The following is a 23329-nucleotide window of genomic DNA, read 5'->3' on the forward strand; positions in this document are numbered from 1 at the left end:
GTTTACACTTAAATGGCCCTCAGTATTTATCGTCTAAATTGATCTGACATAGATCCAGGCGGCCTATTTGTTCTACACAGACTGCACAATTAGAGCTGTCATTTGGGTTTAGATTTAGAACTAGCAGAGGTTTAAAATGAGCTTTTACTGCTAAAACTCCTTGAATTTGGAATGATTTGAAGTGATAAGAAATTAATATAATTACTTGAAATTTCAAAAATTGGTTGACATACCTATTCCCTTATTTATTTAAAATTATTTATTAATCGCCAGACTGATAAACTTTCTAGATGACATACAACATTCCATCCTTTGAATAATGAGTAGTTTGTAGGCAGAGATTGAACTTGGGGAATTGATGGTGAGGTTGGTTGCTCATTGGCAGGATTAAGAAGGGATTAAGTGCAGCAGGCTTTATTTGTTAATGGTTTCTTTTTTTAATTTGAAAATTTTATTATTAGTTTAGTTTAATTTTCCTATGCTTATGGTTTAAAAGGAAGTTGCGGTTTTTTATTTTAATTTGACAATTTTATTGAGTATATACCAACAACACTGCCAGCAAATACTCCCAAAGAACAATTATTCCAATGCACACACAGGAAAACAGTAATGGGTACAATTCAAACAATTCAAACATTTTTTTCTCTCCTGTTTCCTGTCCCCTCCTCCCCACTTCTACCCTGATTAAAATATATAAAATAAAATATATGCTTTTGGATGTTTTAAATTATATATATGATTTATTATAAACTTTTATTATATGCTATATAACCAGTCCATACAAGTTTTATAAATAAATAAGTTTACAAGTAAGACTGCCCCAAATTTCTCCCTCCTGGAACTGGGATACTGGTCAGCTCTGCAATAGGGGTCAGCAACAAAACCGGAAATATATCCTGAGGATGTTCTTTCCATTACCTAGTCTTTTACTTTATTTATGACCTTTGTCTAAATTAGTCCCTTTTTTCCTACCCTTTTATTTAACTCTTTCTGTATAATAATTTAACAGCACATGTACATAGGTCAGGTAAATAATGTACTATCAATCATATTCTGCATCAATATATACCTATTGCCTCTTACCCTACTACCCAAAATGAGACCTCCACCCCCAACCCTCCCTGACTACCAAATGCCACCCAAACTCAACCCTACTATTCCCTACCCCCACTCCCATCCCCCAAAAGCCCCCACAAACCCACCCAACACCCCTTATCCCTACCAACCGAAAATGCCCCAAACCTACCCCTAACAGTCCCACCCTCCTAAAGCTTCCCCACCCACTTTCCTAGTTCCCACAATGTACTTACCCCATGGGGGTAGGAAGCTCCGTGATTAAAAAAGGCCTGGAAGTTCCTTCAGGTCTGCCATTCTTTTATTGTTCCTCCTGACCCCATGGATAGAGAACAGAAGGAACTCATGCTTCACTACCAAGGACGCTAGCCTTGACACATCCCTGGTGGTGAAATTTGGCTGCCTTGCTGGGGGAGAGGGGGCCAGCTTTGAATGAACCCGCCCCGGCAAAACAGGAAATGCGCATGCCTGCATGTAAAAACAATTTAGGGATGTGCAGAAGAAAAAATATTTCGGTTCGTTCATTTCATTGGAAAATAAATTCGTTTCATTAGTTTCAAAACAAAAAAAAATATATTTGTTTAGTCATTTTATTAGTTCATCTGTTTGCCATTAAAGTCAATGGGGGAAGCATTGTAGCCTATTTTAGTGTCCAGAATTGAGGTTTCCTTATCAATTCTCATGAAATTTATGAGAAGAAATCATCAGAAGGGGGGAGAAACTCCAACGTATCTATACTGTGGTAAAATGGCACTAAAAGTGGCATAAACAGCCTAAGGCTCTTCAAAAGGGCAAATGAGTACCAGCATTGGCAAGAGTTATCCAAGGCATCACCAGAGGAGCAAAGAACAAGGCTCATATGGGAAGAACACCCGCAAGGTTCCAGAAGGGGCACCAGCAATAGTGAAATGAACTCTTGTTGGCATCACAAGAGGCAAAAAGTAGCATCAGCATGCTAAGGCGCCATGAAGGGGAGACGAAGCAGAAAAGGTGTCAGAAAAAAACCCCAAGGTACTGATAAAGGGACCAAACAGCAGAAAGAGTGGCATCAAGACTTCAAAAGAACATGAGAGGTGCACCGCAGCCCCTCAGACTGGCAAGAACACCTCAAAGTGTAAGGTGTGGGGTACAGCAGCAAGGCACAGTAGCAGAAACTACCCCAAGGTATAAAGTTGGGTATAGGAGCAAGCCTGAGTGGCACAAAGACTCAGAAAGTATAACATGAGATGTATAACAGCAAGGAAGAGTGGCAGTAGAGATGCAAATCATTCTGTTCAAGCACTTGTCTTTGTCAGATCCTGTATAAGTGAATGAACTATGGTAAGTATCAGTTTTTGTTATTAGCTTTTATTACATTCCCAACAAGCTTGAATTTGATCTAGCTGCTGAGTAGAACTTTGATGTTCTTGTGAAACGGGCTTTCCAAATGAAACTGTGATGGCATTCAGAACATGCAAACTGTTTTTAATGAGTGAAATTTGGTTTTCCTGGTAATTTGTGAGGGTTGCTCTATTTAGAAACCATTTCCCATATTCTATAGCTGAACTCTGGCTGTTCTATTTCATGATTTTCTGGCTTTGTATGAGTAAAATCTGCCTGACTGAAACTTTTACCACACTCAGAACATGTCAATGGTTACTTTCTATATGTTTTCTGTTCTGTCTTTATTTCTTCCTCCTGACTGAGGGCTTTTGTGGATAAAGCACCCCTGTGCTTTATCCACAAAAGCCTGGGAGAACTAGGCTGGGACTGTGGAGAGTAGAAAAAATGGTGACATAAGATGAGAAACTTGTATATTTTGTCATTTTTATATTTTTTTCTGTGGACAAAACACCCCAGTCTAACCAACAAACAAGCAGGTGGTAGAACTAGGCTTGGATTGTAAAGGGGTCGAAAAAAACCGAAGACCTGTAAACAGGTGGAGGGGAGGATAAACAAACACTTCAGTAGAGTCAGTAGAACCAAATAACATAGTGGATGCAGTGTCAAGCCCCTGTGATGGTGTATGGGGCAAAGCAGACAGACAGACTAGATGTAGTATCAGGCCCTTGTAGTGGTATTATGAGTACCCCAGTGGTGGATCAGGAGGGAGTGGACCCCAGTGGCAGACCTGGAGGCAGAGTAATGGTCCCCAGGAGGGCATGGATCCCAGCAGCAGATCGTAAGTTGATGTTGGATCCTCCAGGAGGAAGTGAGTCGATAGGCAGAGTTGGGTCACCCAGGATGGCGTGGAACCCAGCAGCAGATCTGAAGGTGAAACTGGATCTCTGAAGAGGGTGCAGACCCCAACAGCAGATCTGGAGGCACTGGTGAGTCCCCCAGGTGAACAAGGACCCCAGCAGCAGAACTGGAGGTGGAATTGGGCCTCCCAGGAGGGGGCAGACTGACAGACCAGAAGGCAGCTCAGGTCCCGCAGGAGTGCACAGACCTGTCAGTGGAACAGAAGTGGAGTAGAAGAGATGGCAGAAGTCTAGACACAAAGGGTACCCTCATGACCAACAATGCCCACTGGCCCAGTTGCATCTTTTCACATGGCTAGACGTGGGGAAAGCGGGGAGAATAGTGGTACGTTATTAAATAGAAATACAAGAGGTCCCTCTTATTCTATTTGGTGGTATTCTGTGAGGCCTAACACCCCAAATGTTAAATGTTCTTGCTATCTTGTAGAAATATATACAGTTGTGTAATCTGATTCTAATAACCATGAGTAGATAAGTATGCTGTTTGACAACCTGTTATCGATATGCATAATCATGTAGAAATGTATAAAAATAAACCTATATATATATATATATATATTTAGAGGGTTAGCCATGTTAGTCTGGTGTAGCAAAAATGACATGAGATGGATGACAACTTATAGACTAACCAATTTATTGAGGCATGAGCTTTTGCGCACAGAGTCCATTTCATCAGTTGCATGAAGTGAAGTACAGTGGTGGGTAAAATATATGGGGATGTGTGTGTGTGTGGGGGGGAGATACAGATCAAAGAGAAGGCATTGAATAGGCAGGCAGGATATGGAAACAAAGTGATAATAGCATTATAAGCAAGACTACTGACAACTGAGGTAAATGTAAAAAGACAGAATGATCTGAGAACAGTTCACTTCATAGATAGCTGTATTTATTATTTTATTTATTTATAAGTTTTTATATACCGATGAATGTTGGGAACATCTCATCGGTTCACAATAAACAAAAAATACAGCTAAACGAGCTTTACAGAGAACAATGAACAATGAGCATAAACTTAAACTAAAGAGGGGAAGATATATAACATAGAATGGGGTGAATAAACTAGGGCATACTGTAGTGTGCCTTGAATACATTGTCTCTATTCAGACCTAGGGTAATACTGTTAAGTTTTTTGATGAGTTCCAATTCGTAGTTTCATGCTGGAGTATTCCTTTGAGATTCATTTTAAGGTCAGTTAGAGAATATCCTGGAAGACTGAAATGTTCACCTACCTATTGTCCAACATGCACAAACCAGGCAAACCTGGAAGCCCCATTGTTTCTAGCATCAACACCCTCACAGTAGAAATGTCTGGCTACATGGATTCCATCCTCAGACCCTATGCCAGCAGCACTCCTAGCTGCCTTCATGACATCACAGATTTTCTGAGGAAGCTCCATTTTATTGGGCCACCTCCCAGACGCCACCATTTTGGAAACCATGGATGTTGAATCCCTTTATACATCATCTTAGCACAGAGGGATTATAAACCATCAGGATTCTCATCCTAGATGCCACCACAGCTGATCTAGTCAAAAAATTTTGCCATTTTGTCCTGACACACAACTACTTCAGATTTGCAAAGGATTTGTATCTGCAAGTCAGTTGCTCTGCCTTGGGTACCCACATGGCCCCAAAATACGCTAACATTTTCATTGCTGATTTAGAACAATGTTTCCTCAACTCCTCTACCCAGAAGCTACTCCTCTCCCTAACATCTTCATCATCTGGACCTATGGACTTGAAGCACTTGTTGAATTCTTGGTGGAATTCTTTAAACTCCACCCTACCATCAACCTGAGTGTAGAACAATCCACACAGCAAGTCCACTTTCTGGACACCACTGACCAACTACATGAGGGGCACATAAGAACCACATTATACTGGAAACCCATCGACTGTGACATATCTACATGCCTCTAATTTCCACCCACCCCCTACCACCAGATCCATTGTCTAAGCCAAGCCCTGTGGTACAATCGCATCTGGTCTGACCCCTTGGAGAGGGACTCCCATCTGGAGAAATTACAATGGGCATTTTTGGAATTATAATACCCATCCAATGAGGTAAGAAAACATCAACAGAGCCAGTCAGATATCTAGGAACACTCTACTACAGGATCATCTAAAAAATGAAAATAATGGAACACCTCTGATTGTTACGTGTAGCTCCCAGTTGAAACCAATGAAACATATCATAAAGGATCTACAACCCATCTTGCACAATGATACCACCCTCTTACAGGTCATGGGTGCCAAACCTATCCTGGAGTTGAGTTCGTGGTCCCTTAAGCCGAGGTGGAGTTAATGCAACCTGCAGGAAGGAGTCCTGTGGTCTCCACAGTTGGTAGGCGGACCTGGATGAGACAAAGGCCCAACTGGAGCTTTGCCTTTATCAGCCCACGTTTCCCTCAGGTTGAGACTTTGGGTGCTGGGGCCGGCAGATGGGGACCTCTGCTGGAGGTGGAGAGATCCATCAAGAATGCTGGGTCAGAGATGACATAGGACATGCGAATCTGGTAGCAGGCAATAGTCAGTGGCATGCAGCGATCGAAAAAATCTAGGGACAAGCAGAGGTCAGTGGCAGGCAGCAGTCGGGAATATCTAGAAGTTGGGCCAAGGCCAATATCTGGTATCCAACTGTTGCGACTGTCGCTGCTCGACTTCCTCACTCCGCCCTCTTTACCTATGTGGCGACTCCCTCCAGGTCTGATGGACGGCTGGCTGCTGCGGCGTCTCCATGCCGTCTCCCTCCAGCGTCCCCGGACCGGCTCGATGTTGCAGATCCGCCATGTTGCCTGAAGACCAAGGGCGTGCGCACGCTCTGATTGAAGTACCAGCAAGAGCGCGAACCTCAGGGGTGACCCCTGAGATGACATCATCCGCTTCCAATATTTAAAGGTCTCTTTTTCACTACCTGAGTTAGCAAGGGGATTGCTTCGGCTACAACTCCCAAGCTACTCTGCCTCCTCGGACTTACCAGAGGTACCCGCTCCTCGGGGGCCTCGCTCTTTTCTTTACTGTCAGATTACAGATAGGAACCGGTACTCGCTCCTCGAGGGTCCATGTTCCTGGATACTCTGAAAATTCTCTACTGCTTGGAAGCTATCGCTGCTACAAATAATTGTGAGTTACCATCGCTCTCTAAGAGCTTTCCCTGGAACAAGGTACTCGCTCCTTGAGGGCCTAAACCTTTCCAGCTCCTGAGCTTACTTGAGACCTCATGTGAGTTTTGTCATCTAATTCTGTTCATGAATTCTGCCTACTCTGCCTACTCACTTTCTACAGTTTCTCAACAGCTCAGCCATCCTGGATCGCTGTTCCAGTACCTGAGGGACTACAGCCCTGCCGGGCATATCAGCTCACTACTGCCACCTCTGGTGGTTTCAAAAACCTGTCTAATAAAAGAACTAATGTGTGTCTGTCTCCATACTCAAGCTTAGCCGGTGGTCCCTCTCTGGATATCCTCCCGGGGGCGTGGTCATCTGCCACCAGCCCAGGGATCCACCCACAACTATATCAGATTCATTACAGATTGCTACTCCTTAGCAAAACGATATCTGAGACACTACAAGATTGCTGACTCTTCCTTCTTTAGGAGCCATTAACATCAGATTGCTAACTACTAGCTTGTGAACTAAGCTCATTCATAACACCATCTGAAGGAAAAGAGGAATGGATAGGCAGGGCAGGAGGATGAGGAGAAGAACAGGTGAAGAACTGATGAACTGAAGTCAAGGACACTGAAATTGAAGAACTGAAGATACCGATCACCAAAGCTGAAGATGAAGAACGCTGGAGCAACTCACTCTACTGAATACTAGGGAGACCTGTTGCCAAGGTGAGGAGTTGAAGAACAGGAGGGCCTTTTATAGGCCAGGTCATGTGAGGTCATCAAGGAGTACTGTTGGAGCTTTCCCATTGCAGGCCCTTTAAAGGTCATGACATCGGGCACTTGCATCCTTAGGGGAAGCTCATCTGTCGGCAGTGCCTTGCTGCGGAGAGCATTGGTGGTGTCCTGCCACGAGACGAGGCATCAGGGAGTGCCGAATGTGGCCTGGACCGAAGGCCTAATGTGATGGTTCACGGGAGAGGCCCGTGAAACCCCAAACACAACACCTGGCCTACCGACAACTACCCAACTCAAACGGATACTCATCAGCAACCACAAATTACACAACAATGACACCAACTCAGGATTACCAAACCCATTAAAAAGGAATGGCTGTGACCTTATAAATTTCATTGTATTACTCAAACCAGTCTTAATTCAACTGTTTCTCACTTGGCTTGTCTGTCAGAGGGCTTAGAAAGTCCGTTTTTTAACAGTCTCAGCAATTAGAATAAAGAATTATCTCTAAAACATTCTAGTATTACACATAACTTTAGTGATGAGCTGCCCAGTCAGTCTCTTCATCCCCTTCATCCAAGTCCTCCTCCATGTCAGGATTATTAGGTGAGCTGGCTGCATTCCTAGCTCCCCCACGCCTTTGCTCTTTGCCTGTTTCCTTCTCATTTATAGCACCTGCTAGCCATTAGTACAATTCTGCTGAGTCATTGTGACTCAGATTTTCTATTCAGAGCCTCCCAGAATTCAGAGAGCCAGGGAGTCTGGGAAATGTTGTTCCATGGAGGATCCATCTTGTTTTCTGGACACAGTTATTAGAAAAAACCTTGCTTCATACGTTTGTGCACTACTTCTAGAGTTGTCTTTTGTGCAGAGACTAATACTGATACCACTAGATCATCACAGGTCCCAAGGGTCCACTCATCCTGAGTCATGAAAGCATATTCAAAGCTTCTAGAAGCTATGAAATCAAAGTTCTATGCCAGGCTCCATCTGATGTCACCCACATGTAAGGATTGCCACCCTGCTTTTCCTCAGGAAAACCTATTTACATAATTGCTTTGTGACCTGGTTCTCAAAGTTTGCCTCACTGTCCCTCAGAGCATATGCTATACAGGAAAGAAAGCCATATTGGAGAATTTTTCCTCCTCTTCAAGTGGCGTTTTAGTCTTTTTTTTTTTGCTTAGCCTGTGATCTCTAATTGTCCTTAGCATCAGGGAAAAAATTGAAGAATGTGGTAAAAACTGAATGTTGTGTAGCATTCAGCCTGATACTTATCCTGGCTGAGGAGAAAACCTGAGCTAAAATAGTTGCTTTTAAATCTGAGCTGCTCTCCACAGAACCCACTGCCAAAGGGTTAACAGGCAAAAGTAAAGAGCTAGAAGGGAGGGCGAAGCTACATGGAGAACAAGGAGTGAGCTGACCCAAGAAGCCAATGGGAACTCTGGAACCTCTGCACCAATGAGTAATGACAGGAAGAAAAGCGCTGTGGGGTTTTGAACCTCCTAGGCAGCTGAGGGCAAAGAGAGGACAAACCCTAGGAGCTGAAGGGGGTCGCTTACCAGCTGTTCTAAAAATCTAGAGATCAGAGGGGAGTGTCTGCACTTACCCACATGCTGGACTGAAAGAATACCTGACTGCTGCACCCTACCCTGTGGAAAAACAACCGCTAAGTGATCAGAGTTTTCTCTGGAGGGGGGTATACATGTTACAAGGGAGTTTTATGTCCTGCCCTGTCTGTTTGGAGTATAGGGACAGCTCCTGAGGAGAGGAAAAATAACCCCATTAGCTCTGCCTAGGTTCCCCAGAAATTCTGACTCTACTGCATTGATAAGACAGGTTTGAGCTGCCCAAGGAACTGCATTGAGGATCTGTGAACAAGCTGAAAATTGTACCCAGAGGGATTCAAAGCCAGAGACTAGTGAGATGGGTGAGGTGTGTGTATCAAAGACAAGAAAAATAAATCCCAGCTTGCCACTAAGCAACTCCAGCACGGGCCCCCCTGCTGAATTTAGAGACACTAGCAATTTTAGGTCATCTAGCATTTCTATATGCTATATACTTACTGGTAAAATTGTTTAACCAAGTAATCAGCCAGTTGCTATAGGTGACAGCATAATGAACTGTTTTGCAGAGTGTGTTTCAATGACTTGGGCTTTCCCCTGTCTTTTGTTATTGCTACTTGTGGGTTTCAACTTCTTAGTATTCTTTCTACTGTCTTATTTTGGTTTGCTTCCAGTAAAAGTTAAAAATCTTGCTCTGGTTGTCAGTGTATTTATATCTGCTGAACCAAGGGGTACTATTACTGTTCAGAGAATCTGTGTGGGGAGATCAGAGTGTAGTACTGGCGGGGGCTTCTGGAACACTGTCTTACTCCCTTCCACGTGAACGAACCTGCAAGAATTTGTAAGATTTTCTTCTATGGTAACTGTTTCTCCCTTGGCACCAGATATGCTATACTACTTCATATGGGGCTACAATTCTATAGCAGCCCGAGGGGCCAATGCAATAAAGTGTGCCCAGTCTAGCGCACAGGTTTACCTTTGGTTGGACGCATGTTTTGGATGCGCTAGAGTAACACTAGATGAAATAAAGGGATTAGCGCAACCAAAACTCGTGCTCATTGTAGATGTGGCTATTAGCTATTACCCTGATGCAGGAAATCCCTGGGTACCCAACGCACACTTTTTAACCCAACAAATTTAACACCATCCCCGGAGCTGGCGTTGTCATTTGCAAGTCATGGGATTATGAAAAAAAATCAAAAGTACTATTCTCTGTGGTTCCTCTACATCTACTAAAGAATTAATGAAATGGATCGATTATTAAAAAAAAAGTTCTGGATGCACGATATACACGTTCCAGTTCGATTTTGCCCCTTGTTGTTGTACGTGTACATGGTATGTCCAGAAAAGTTTATGTATTTATATTTTTTTGTATAATGGATCCATTTCATTAATTCTTTAGTTGACGGTGATGGTTCGTACTGAGCATCCGTAGAAATAAGCGCACAGCCATGTCTCCTGGGTGCCAGGGACACACAGTTTCTCCTTAGCGCATCCCTTATAATGCAACAGCTCATTTAAATATTGCATCGGGCACCCAGGAGAGCTGGCAGTGCACGCATTAAAAAAAGGGCGCCCAGTTTGGACGCATGTTTTTTTTTACAGGCATCTTATTGTATCGGCCTGTCAGAGATTAACACTTGTATACAGTAATTGCCTTAACCACAGAAGGAGAATGAGAGACAGTGAATAGATAGATACAGTGTTGCTAGAAACTAAAAGGGTTTTGTGGCCATTGCCATGGGCCACAGTGCCCACCCATGTTAACCTTCGATCCCCCAAAATAATTCATTTCTGGCTGCGCTCCTGCTTGTAGCAGCCCTGAATATAATAGACCAAAAAGAACAAAGGTGACTCCTTATGGCTCCCATGATTTTCAAAAATGTCCTCTCACTGAATACAATTGGAACTGCATAGCGAAAAAGGGAGATGCAAAAATTTACTCCTGCCCTGAGCTGGAGGGCGCTGGCAAGCAAACAAAAGGTTCGTAAAGGTGTGGGTGATTAACCTTTTGTGAGCAGAGCCATTAACAGAGGAGCATCAGTGGTGTCTTCTCTTCCTGCATGACACAAATATCTTTTCCTGTTATGCCAAATAGTGCTATGTCAACACCCCTGAATGCTTTCTTAATAAAGCCTTACAAGTGGAGACCCAAAATGAAAGGAGCGAATCGAGACCATTTTATGATGGAAAAAGGTTCATGTGTCACAGGTTTCAAAGGCACAATTATTTCATGTTCCGTATCAGTTTATAATTAAATCATTATTCTGAACCAGAAACCAGAAATCTTTTTTTGTTTTGATTCCAGTTTAGGTTCAAAAAAACTTCAAAATTATGGTTCAGCTCCAGTTCTGATTAGAGAAAAATGATGGTTCAAAGCTGTTTTTGATTAAGCTTAAGATCCAGTTTGATTTTCTGCTTATGAGACCAGTATCTGATCTCAAGAACTGGAGATAACCTTTGCAAGGCTGTCTCGGAGGTATCATTATAAAAAAAAACAAACAACTTTCTGTCACATGGGGCAAGTATCATCTGGTCTGTTAGTGCTACCAACCATAGGAATACAGGAATCAAATTTGGGACATGAACACTGGTTCCTGCACATCAGGAGACACTACTGCTATCAGGCTGCCAGGCTGCAATCCACTATGTAATAGCAGAAGCAACTATGGAAAATAGTGTGAAAAGGACAAGAACTCTTTAGAATCCATTGCTGTATTACCCTGCGATCACGTGTGGGGCTCCCCAGGATGGCGTTACCATCGTGTGGCTTCACTCATTACAGGAGTGAAAAAAACGGTAGCAATTCCTGCAATTCTCCCAGTCCTCTGCCGGTTGGTATTGCCAAACCTGTGTGTTGACAGGAAGGTGTCCTGTGGTGTTTAAGGTGTTCTTTTAAATAACCTTTTACTAGTTTGCAGGGTGCTACAGAATAACTGATATGTCCTATCTGTGCAAGGGAACACAGAGAGTGTTGAAAGAGGTGCTGTAATTATGTCAGACGTTAGGACGTCCTAAAAGCTCTATTATAACTTATTTTTTCAAACTGATGGTGGAACCAATCAATGCGCCTTTTCGTACTGCAGAGCAGCCACCCTTCAGACTACCATGTTTTATTTTTATGCATTTACGGAGACTAACATGGCAGCCATAGCACTTTATACAAAATCCCACTGAAATGCATGGCATTGGAGAAATTATTTTTTCAAGACAGAAAAGAAAAGCATTAAAAAAAATTTTTTTTTTACTAAAATGAGGGATAGGCCTACCAGGGCTGCTTCACTAATTAAATCATGTGCTACGGTAATGAGGTCCTATTGCTCTTGGCTTGGTCTGTCGTACCTGGTAGGATTCTTTTTGTCTTCCTCTGAGATCAGGAACCACACGAAGTCTGCATAACTCATCCGACCCTCCTTCTGTACAGTGTTACCTCTGAAACATATAGCACATGAGATATCTCATGAAACACATAGTACACGGGATTCCCCATGAAACATACAGGAAATGGCATATTTCATGAAACAAACAGTACATGGGGTATTTTATGACAGGTACAGGGCACTGGATATTTCAAGAAACACACAGATCTGTTTGTAACAAGTCCACCATGGTATCACCAGCTATATGACATAGTTAAGCACTTAATAGCCAGGAGTCCTCCTTATTCCATGCACGACCTCTCTCTTTTCCATCCTACTCTCATCAGGGAGCATTCATGTATGGCCTCTCTCCCTGCTTCTTTCCATAGGGCTTCCATCATTTATAGCCTTTACGTGAGAAATCAGGATGCAGATCCTTTGTTCCTTTATGTTAAGAGCCTTTATAGAGAAAACCATCCAACTTTACATTGTTAGTAAGGCGTAGATTGAGAGGAACAAGGGAGAACAGGTCCCCTTGTTAAGAGAGAGAAAGAACTGTTGCCTTAGCTAAGGAGGGTGAGAACAGAAGCATCTGATTGTGAGGAGCTGGGAAGCTGGCCAGAAGATCCAGGGAAGAGTCCACAATATATCAGCTAAGTCTGACTCGCCCTCTTTCCCCCAGATATTTTGATTCCTGCATTTCCAGAGCTAGATCATCAGCATGTCTTGGTGCCTCCTAGAGACAGCTGACTGCAAGCTGCTTGGTCTTGCACATAGACCAAGAAGTTAGGTGGAAAGCCTGAGAGAGGGGATAGAAAAAGAAGACAAACATTGGGATGGGAGGGACTTTTTTATTTTTTTTATTTTTAAAGATTTATATTCCATATTATTTCTAAAATGTTCAAAGTGGATCACAATGTATGCAGGCATAATCATATCATACAAAACTAATAATCAGACAAACCTAAGGCCCAGATTTTAAAAGGCCTATGACGGTCCTTAACAAAAATTTTTGTCTGAATTAGCTGCTTCTTAAAAAATATTTGGTTCTGAGTGAGAAATATTCATACTGACGTCTATTTTGCATCATCTGCTATATTTTGTCTATATCTTTTGACTTCATATTGTGTGATATAATTATTGATTTTGTCATTTGAATGGCACATATAAAATGGGACAACACACTCAGTTTCTCTCATGACCATTTAAAGGAAGAACTTCTCACTACTTCATTATTTTTTTGAAAGAGAGTCTTCCTGTTTAGCACCAAGTTGGATGGATTTAATTTCCCTTCAAAAAAAGACTGATTCGTACAGAGTTACATAGTGCTACCTTGGTGGAATATCTAAAACATCAACATGTTCCCCGGGGTCTACGAATGGTCAAAAAACCAAAAATATATACAGAGTATCCTGACTTCCAGGAAAAATGGTCTTTCATTTTAAACAAATGTAGTATGCATGGGTATGTATTATGGTTGGTGGCTTGCAGGACACCCCCACGAGCTGCCTCACTCAACCCTGATGATGCCTGAGAGCCGCTCAGGTGCAGATGTCATCCTCTCCCACTGCTGCTGCTCAGCATGGACCCAGCTCCCACCAGTGCGCCTCAGGTACGTTAGCGATCAATGACCCTGCAATTAAAAGGGTCGTGGTGGGAAATCTAATCTGCCTTGAGCCATCTCCCAAAACTTTCAAGCAAAAACTCAAGACATGGTTATTTACACATGCATATACCTGAAATATATATGTCTTTCTTCCCCTTTTTATGCCCTGCCTTATCTACCCAACACCCCCTTTCTCTACACTATCTCTAATTTCCCCTTTTTTATGTCCTTACTGTAAATACCATTCCATACTTTTGCTCTTAATTGCACCTGAAGCGCTTTCTCCCCTCTCTTATCACTCCTAATTATAACTCCATCTCCTCCTAACCTGTCTCTAACCTCTTACCTAATTTCCTAAAATCCCTTACTTTCCAGCTCTGTTTAACTCAGCTCAGTTAATCCTAAATGATAGTTCTGTTTTAAAAGATTCTACTTGTTTTATGTTCAAATATATATATTCTTACTTTTGTTAAATGTATATTGCTTATTTAATCCTGTTAAATGTATAACGCTCCGGCGTAAGTTCCTGTTCATTGTACACCGACGTGATATCTCTGATGAGCGGCGGTATATAAAAAAAACTATAAATAAATAAATAAATAAATAAATCCACACTCGTACCCTTTGATGACATCAGACACTGTCTCCTACTTAAGCCCTGCCTGGACACTTCATCGGTGCCTCACAACAGGTCCCTTATGTCAAAGTATCCCAGTCAGTGTTGATAGTGTTGTCTTGTGCCTTGCCTGCTCCTGTCTTGTTTCCCTCTTTGTTACTTCTCCTTGCCTTGTCCAATGCCCGTCTTATCCTTGTTTCTGCCTGTGCCATGCGTTGCTTTTCTTCCTCATCTTGGTTGCCGCCTTGTTTGTCTTGTCTATCCTGTTCATCTCAGATTGATTCTCTGCATTCTGACCTCAGCCTGGCTCCTGACTCCTCCTATCTGCTGCTTGTCTCGACCTCTGACTTTATATCCATTCTCCTGTCTGCTGATTGCCCTGACCTCTGGCTTGGTGTCCATTCTGCTTTTTTTTGCCTGCCACGACCCTTGCTTGGATTGGAGATTTGATCTGAATAGTGCCAGTTAACCACCTAAATCCTGCTGGCTGCCAGAACCCAAAGGCTCAACCTGCGGGAGAGGCAGCCGGTATAGGCGAAGCTCTAGTTGGTCCCGCTCACGGGCTTCTCTGCCAGCTTCTGGTGTGGGCCTAGCATGTTCGCTAGTTAGACAGCGCCAATCATACAGCAGCCACAAGGGTCCACTTTCTCCATTGGTGTTACAGTATGATCATGAGTGCATAGGTGTTAGCTCTGTGGGTGCTTCAGCATGCACAATATTGAGCGAACTCCTTCACTGTGATCATGGAGAGGTATTTTGTATTGAGTTTGACTCTCCCAATCATTTTAAAAGTTGGCTCCTGTGCAATGGGTGTGAATGTGAAAGAGAGCATGCAAATATGTGCGCATATGAGTGTATATAAGAATGAGTGTGTGTGTGTATATAAGAGAGAGAAGAAAGTTTGTTTGTCCCTCCTCCCCACCCTTGCAAATCTCAGGGTGACTGGAATCGAACACTTCCTGGTATGGAAAGCAGGGAATTTTTTAAATCTTTATTAATTTTAATTATTGAGTATTATTTGATGTGTCTGGTATTTTACAATATTTTATGGGTGTTTGGGAATTTTTAAAAATATGTATATAATTTTTAATTAATGGATGTTATATTTGTTAGCTGCTTTGAAATATTTATTGTTACTGGTATGGATGTACTGTTATTGGTGATTTATATGTCTTGATTTTATTGTTTAATGTTGATAGTGTTTCTGTTTTTCCATTGTTGCACTGCATACAGATTCTGGCTTGTGGTTTCCACTTCAGTTTTTGTCTACATGTTTCTAATTATTCTTTATGGTCTCCTTATTCTGTATTTGCTGATGGTATGTCTGTATTTTGCATGTGTGATCCAGCTGAGATATTCTGGCTTGTTCTTTTTTTCTTAATAGGATGTGTATTGGTATTTTAGGGCCTGGCAGTTAGTGCTGTTTTGGTATGAGTGGTTTAATATATTGTAAATGTAATTCAGTTTACTCATGGCTTTCTGAGGTTCAAGCCAGCACCTAATGCAAGTTATAATCAGGCCGATATTCAGTACTACTTAGCAATAAGTAGGAACTTATCTGGCTAAAGGTCGGATTTTTAATGGCCCGCGCACATAAAAATCAGCCATTTGCCGCTGTGCCGAGGGTGCCGGTGCGCGCAACTTGCTCCTGCTCCTTTGCAAGAGCAAAAAGTAAGTTATAAAAATGGGGGGGGGCTAGGGTAGGGAAGGAACTGGCGAAGCCCGATGATGCGCCACCGTGCGAATTTGCAAAATTATACTCCCCCTTGCGCATACCGACCAAGATTTTATAACATGCGTGTGCATGTTATAAAATCGGGCATCCATGTGTGCGTGCCGGGGAGCGCATACACATGGACACGCGCACGTTCTTTTTTAAAATCTACCTCTAAGAATTTAGCCAGATACATGATGGGCAGGATATAGGTGCTCCAGGGAGGAGTTACTTAGCCAAATAAGTTGCGATATTTGGACTTATCCAGTTAAATTAACTGGACAAGTAAAGTTAGCCAGCTAAGACTTATCCCGCTACAAGCAATTTATTTGGGTATATTCAGTGGCATAGCCGTGCAGCTGAATATCATGTGTGAGTTAGTTGGATAAGTCTTACTCAGCTAACTCACTTAGCCGAATTTCTTTGACTATCAAGCCCAATATACCTAATGCCTTTATAGATATCACTAATAGTATGTGCATACAGGTCTTATGCATCTACTTCCACCCATACATAGGGAAGGCAATTCTCCAACAAGCCCATTTCCACAAGTAAAGTTCTGATGATACAGAAACATTGAAACGTGAAAGCAGAAAAAGACCAAACCGCCTATCTACTCTGCTCATCCACACCAACTACTCGGCTTACCAGTCCCTTAGAAACCCCTGTGCTTATCTCATGCTTTCTTGAATTCAAAGACTGTTTGTGTCTCCACCACCTCCAAAGGGAAGATGTTTCTTGCATCCACTACCCTCTCTGTAAAGAAATATTTCCTTAGATTATTCTTCAGTTTACCTACTTTAACCCTCAACCCATAAGTTCCAGAGCCTCTTTTCTGTTGAAAGAGGCTCACATCCTATGCACTGATAATTTGGAAGTATTCCTCCATTTCTACTTTTCCACTAGGGTATATATATGTTTAAATCTTTAAGTCTGTCCCCATATGCTTTACAATGAAGACCACTGACCATTTTAGAAGCTACCCTCTGAACAGACTCTATCTAGTTTATATTCATTTGAAGGTGTGGTCTTACCAGGGACTTACACAAAGGCAATATCATAACATATACATAGCAACATAGTAATGACGACAGATAAAAACCAAATGGTCCATCCAGTCTGCCCGGCAAGCTTCTTATGGTTGTAACTGTTGCTCCGTGCAGGTTCTCTATGCTTTCTGTTAAGGGAAGTAACTGCTGCCCTGTACAGGTTACCACCATACCTTCTGCTATGGGTAGTAACTGCTGCTCCATGCAGGTTACACCCATACCTAATATTAATGGTAGTAATCCCCATGCTAAGGATAGTAACTGCCACTCCGTGCAGGTTACCCCATGCTTTCTGTTGAGGGGAGCAACTACCACTCCATGAGGTTTACCCCATGCCTTCTTTTAAGAGTAGCAACCCCTATGCTTTTCTGTATTTGGACAACTCGGATTTTCGAAATGTATTGCAAGCCTTAGTGATTTCCAATCTTGATTACTGTAATTCTTTATTCTTTGGTGTACCTAAATATATTTTGTAATCATTTCAGATGATCCAAAACTCTGCTGCAAGGATATTAACTGGGACTTCCAAATTTGAGTATCTATCTCCCATTTTAGAATCATTGCATTGGCTACCCACTGAATTTAGAATTCAATATAAAATTCTGGTACTAATTCATAATTCTCTAAGCCATGATGCTCCGTTTTGCATTATTTATTTATTAAAAATTAATTGATCTTCTTGAAATCCCAAATCAGTGTACAATCAAGCTGGCAGACTCACGGGATAAATTATCATCAGTTGTGGATAGCTTGATATGGAATAAGTTACCTCTGGCTTTATGTAAGCAGGTCTGCTGTAAAACTTTCAAGAAGCACTTGAAAACATTTGTTTGAATTTGCATATTTCTAGAGCTTAATATTCAAGCTTCAGTAATGCTTTGATTATGCAGTAATTGATTTTTGCAAAAGCTTTGTAAGTATTTGAATAGCAATTTATGCTGGATATTATTTGTTATATGTTTTTGTTTGTATGCATTTTTAATGACGTTTTGCATTATATTTGATTATTTCAACTATTTTTGCTGAAATTATGAATGTTTAATTGGAAGCCACTCAGAACCTTGGATGATGCGACATAAAATTATTTATTTATTTGAAAAAATTGTAACAACCTGCGTAACTTAGGCTTTGCCAAAGTTGCACCAATTTTCAAAGTAAACTTATATACATAAGTTCCCTTTAAAAACTAAACCACCCCACATTACACCTGCCCTTTGTAGGGTATATCTTGTGCATGTTAATTTACAAGCATACTCAAATCAAATGCATGTACATAAATCCCAATTTCGCTCCAATTCTGCACCCCCCCAGAGTGTGTATAAACGAATGCGCAAAATTGGGTTCTGCACATACCTATGCACACAATCCTTGCACAATTTTATAGTAGCCATTTACACACAAAAATCCATGTTTTGTCTGTCTAACTGGCTTTGAAAATGACCTCTTTATTGTTTGCTGGAGGAGGAAGTGGAGATTGTGCGGACATGACTGCAGAGAAAAGACAACATCTGACCTTTCTGTCTTCTCTTTTGCTTAACAGCAGGGCTTTTAATATACTAACAATTCTGGAAATCAACAAATTCCATGCATCTTCTGCAACTATGATTATAGCTTTGGAGACCAAATTTATAAATTAATAGCAAATAAAAAAGAGCAATTACTTATGATCTTACATTTGGCAGTTTTTGAAATTAATTAAACCTTCCAGACTGAGCTTGTCTTCCAGACTGAGCTTGTCTATGAGTTCTATGGATAATTTTTTGTTTTACACATACAGGTCGATTTTAAAAGCGTTGTTCACGCACAAATGTCCACATATGCACTTATGTGGGCCGCAACCGAGCAATGCGGATTTTAAAAAGCCGCAAAATATGCGTGTATGTACCCAGGCACATGTAAGGAATAAAGGTGCGGAAAGGGGAGGGGCATGGGCATTTGGGGGCGGGGCCAATATTTACATGCGTAACTCAGAATTTTAAAACTAAAAATCGCAGCGTGCGTATGCTACATATCCGCTAAATTTACTGCTGCTGCTGATGAGAAGCAAGTCTGTAGATCTCAAGTTTTATGGCTTATATGCCAGGGTGAGGGATTTGGGTCAACAGGGCAATGTGCAGGGTGAAGAACCATAGGGGTCAGAAAGATCTCACTATTAAATGTACAAATTGGTGGATTAACTGGAAAAATGGGAATGTGCTTTGCATGAGCATGTTTTAAAATTTGCCGACCTACGTGCGCAAAAGCCAACAAAGTCCTATGGAAGACATGTGCACGCTAGCTGTGCTCGAGTAACCTTTTAAAATTAGGAGCATACTTACATGCAGTTGGTGCATTTTAAAACGTACACGCGTAAGTGCACACATGATTAAAAATTCCAGTGTATACTCGCGGGCGCACATGTTTTAAAATCGACATGTAAATGTGTTACTCTACCACATTACCCCTGCTCAATAGTAGATCTAAAGATAGCCAGATAAGGCTTATCTGACTAACTAATGATTTAATTGGGGATATTCAACAGCATAGCCCTGCTGCTGAATATCCCTTTAAATTAGCCAGACAATTCTTATCCTGCTAACTTGTTAAATGACTATGTTTGAATATTGAGCCCAGGGAGAACAGGTAATTTTGCATGCATAGAGGAGATCAGGGTTAGTTTTTTGAAATGGCTGATTCATTTTGTTTCCAAAGTTCCCCCAGCCCTTGTTTGTATAAGGTTGGCTTTCTTACCTTGTCACTGCTCCAGAGAATATCCTTTCAATGATTCTATTTGAGGAAGCTGAGAGAAAAGGGTTGTACATAGAATTAGTCATGAAAGCTTCATGAGCGAGATCCTCATTCAGCCTGCACACGGCTACACTCAGCACAGACTGCCTGTGCCAGCACTGGAGCTGCTGCAGGCATCGGGATGCACTAATCAGGGATGCGGTCACCTATCTAAAAATAGATCTGAAAGACACAGTACATCTACTCTTTCTCTGGATTTCTCTTTCTATGAACCCCAAGTTTTACTTCCTAGAAATCCCAAAAGAATAGGAGAATGGCATGGAATAGTTAAGCCCCGCACTCAGCCATACCCTGCTATTTGCACAAACATTTCTGAAACAAAGTGAGTCCAAAGAAGGGTAGGAAAACATTGCTTACCTGTAACAGGTGCTCTCTGAAGACAGCGGTTCATCAGTTACCCAGACAGATGAAAACAACTGATGGCACTAAAATTTTCCAGAGCTTTCCTGCAAAGACTTGAAGATGCCTTTAGTCATGCACAGTATTTCCTTTGGCTGCATCCCTCATTTCTGTATGTAAGTGAATGAGTTCAGCTCCTCTGCCGTCGTCCTGACTCCGTGCTTTGCACCTTGCTGCACCGTACACTTGGAACAGACTTCCTGAGCATCATACTCCCTATCTGGCCTTATCCAAATCGAGTCTAAAAACCCTCCTTTAAAGCTGCTTTTAAATCTTAACCCTTCATTCTCCTTTTCAAGGCCTTCTTATCTTTAATCATTTTCTTTAATAAATGAAATTCCCAAAGTTTCTTTTGTCCGGTATGTTTGTCCTAACTAGACTGAAAACTATGTAGAATGTACTGTCTCTTATGTGTATTTGTACAGCAGTGTGTAAGTCAAATTGCACAACAGAAGTGATAAGTAGCAGTGGTGGTAGGATAGAGGATATATGTGACTGGAAAACTGCTGTCTTCAGTGAATACCTGTTACAAGTAAGCAACTTAGTTTTCTCTTAAGACAAGCAGCTCACTTCATTCACATAGATGGGATTCCCTAGCTATGGGTTCTAGTCTTCTAACAAAAATGGGGGAAAAAATTCAACAAGACACCAACATGGCAGAAAAATTGTTTTTGGTGAGTTTTAAACTTCCCCCATTTTTTTGAACACAAAGATAATCAGAAATAATAAAAATCGGCCTTATCTGGGCTGGAATTGGGCTCTAATGTTCAAAGAGACTCTGTAGAATGGACTACATCCAAGCAAGAGTGAGTGCAATTTTCAAAATGCCCACACTGGTGCAAAGTCAGAGCATACACTGAGGGTGATTTTTGCACTTGTTTTCAAAGAGAAAACAGGCAAGGACTTTCACTGTGAAAACTGCCATAGGTACAAACAAATATGCACAATTACTTGCACCTGCTTTTTGTGTGGATGGAAGTTGCAATCATCTGAAAATGCAATCTGCGAATGCACTTTTCCTCCTCTGACCTAAATATGTCCCAGGGAACACCTCCTTTCAATGCACCTGAAAATATGCATATTTTATTACATGCTTTTTATCAAGAAGAGGCTGGAAGTTAAATTTGCTCTGCAGTGTCCACACAGCCTTTTTTTCCTCCTCCAGCACACATAAAAAGGGTAATTTTATAACAGCCCACCTAAAATGGGCAGTAAACACAACTATATTACACCAATTTTCAAAGCAAGCTTATGCATGCAAATTTGCTTTCAAAATAATCACATCAACTATACCTGCACACATGTAATTACCCCTGCTATTATGTGTGTGGTAATTTTGCTGGCCAATCCAAAAGTATGCAGTACACGCAAGCCACGCCCCAGCCCTTCCTAGGAATGCTTCCTCTTAGTCTGGGTAAATGCATGCGCAAACAGCTATAAGTTTACCTGCATTTCAGTAGGGATCTTTCATTTTCATTTTTTCCATGGGAGTACATCAGCGTTTAATATAACCAACAAAAATGACAGAAAATCAGTAGAAAAAATGATTACATTTTCGCCACGGATTTTCTCCTGTTTTTGTTGTTAAACTAAACGCTGGTACATTTCTGGGGAAAATTTTTAAAAACTGAAAGTGAAGGTCCCTACATATCAAACACACAATTTTGTAGAAGGCCATTTCTTCAGGTAAAACACTGCCTTCTCCATGGAAATGCCTTAGAAAATAGCCTTTTAGAGGGCCTCTAAGAGGATAACTTTCAAACCGCCTGCACTGGGACAGAATATATGAGTACATTTTGACGGTAAACTTTGAAACAGCTGCATGGGTAAACATATATGTGCGTATGCTGGCTTGCGCCAAAGAATGTGGCCATTTTTTAACATATATGTGCACATGGTATAATATAGGCTGAACATGTGTACATGTGCACACAATTTTATATGAACATGCGCATGCAAATGCAGCCTATACCGCAAAAGTGGGGGGATTTTAGTAGACAAGCACGCTGATGCAATTACCAGTTTCCCCAGCTTGTTCCTAGTTCGCCCAGGTAAGGGATAGGACTTCCCAATCCCCCTAGTTAAATAGCCTTCTTTTTACCCTGTTAGCACCAACCCTTAAAAACCTTGCTGTCTAGCCTAGGATTTTATATTACTTACTCGACATCCATAGCAGTAGTAAAGTTACACAGCAAGGATCCCCCTGCATGCACTTGTGCGCATAAATACTTATGTGCACATTTCATGTTGAAGTCCCGGAACGCCTGTGTCCCATCCAGACCAAGCCCATATCCTACTCCTTTTTGCAATGTATTTGCTCACGTACTCGGGGTGCCTTTTAAAATCTGTGCGGTGCGTGCCTGCTGGACATACTCGCATATTTCCCGATTTTGCTGCACACCGAGCTTTTAAAATTCACCCACAAATCTGTGGACTTTGCACTGATTTTCAAAGAGAAAGTCCATATGCACTCTCACTTTGAAACTTATCATGAGTACATAGTACCTATTGTGAATTGCCAAATGGTTAAAAGATAGAAAACAGAGAGTAGGGCTAAATGGTAAATTTTCTCAATATAGAAAGGTGAATAGTGGAGTGCTCCAGGGATCTGTTCTGGGACCACTGCTTTTTACTATATTTATAAATGACCTGGAAATGGGAACAGCAAGTGAGGTGATCAAATTTGCCAATGATAGAAAATTATTCAAAGTTATTAAATTGCAAGAGGATTGTGAGAAATTGCAAGAGGACATTGCAAAACTGGGAGAATGAGCATGCAAATGGCAAATTTATTTATTTATTTAAGTTCTTTTAATATACTGATGCTCAAGACAAGGTCTTATCATACCGGTTTACAATAAACAAGGGGGGAAACCAGTTAACACAGGAAGCGAAATGTAATGTGGACAAATGAAATGTAATGTGGACAAGTGCAAAGTGATGCACTTAGGGAAGAGTAACAGAAATTATAGCTACATAATGCAAGGTTTGACATTAGGAGTCACTACTCAGGAAAAGGATCTAGGTGTTATTGTTGAAAATATGTTTAAATTCTTTTGCTCAGTGTGCATCAGCA

The 23329-nt window shown here is 41.5% G+C and overlaps 1 protein-coding gene across 6 annotated transcripts in view; it reads right to left on the reverse strand.

Moving 5' to 3' along the window:
* Nucleotides 1-23329, reverse strand: part of PPP2R3A (protein phosphatase 2 regulatory subunit B''alpha) — a 435163-nt gene that overhangs the window by 62917 nt on the left and 348917 nt on the right. For all 6 annotated transcript variants that reach the window (XM_029615753.1, XM_029615752.1, XM_029615758.1 and 3 more), the window contains 2 exons: nt 19798-19846; nt 12066-12155 (listed from right to left, as the gene is read on the reverse strand). In XM_029615753.1, coding sequence (XP_029471613.1) covers nt 12066-12155; nt 19798-19846 — 139 coding nt within the window. The remainder of the gene's footprint in view (nt 1-12065; nt 12156-19797; nt 19847-23329) is intronic.

This window comes from Rhinatrema bivittatum, chromosome 9 (assembly GCF_901001135.1).
Source record: "Rhinatrema bivittatum chromosome 9, aRhiBiv1.1, whole genome shotgun sequence".
Classification (NCBI taxonomy): Eukaryota; Metazoa; Chordata; class Amphibia; order Gymnophiona; family Rhinatrematidae; genus Rhinatrema; species Rhinatrema bivittatum.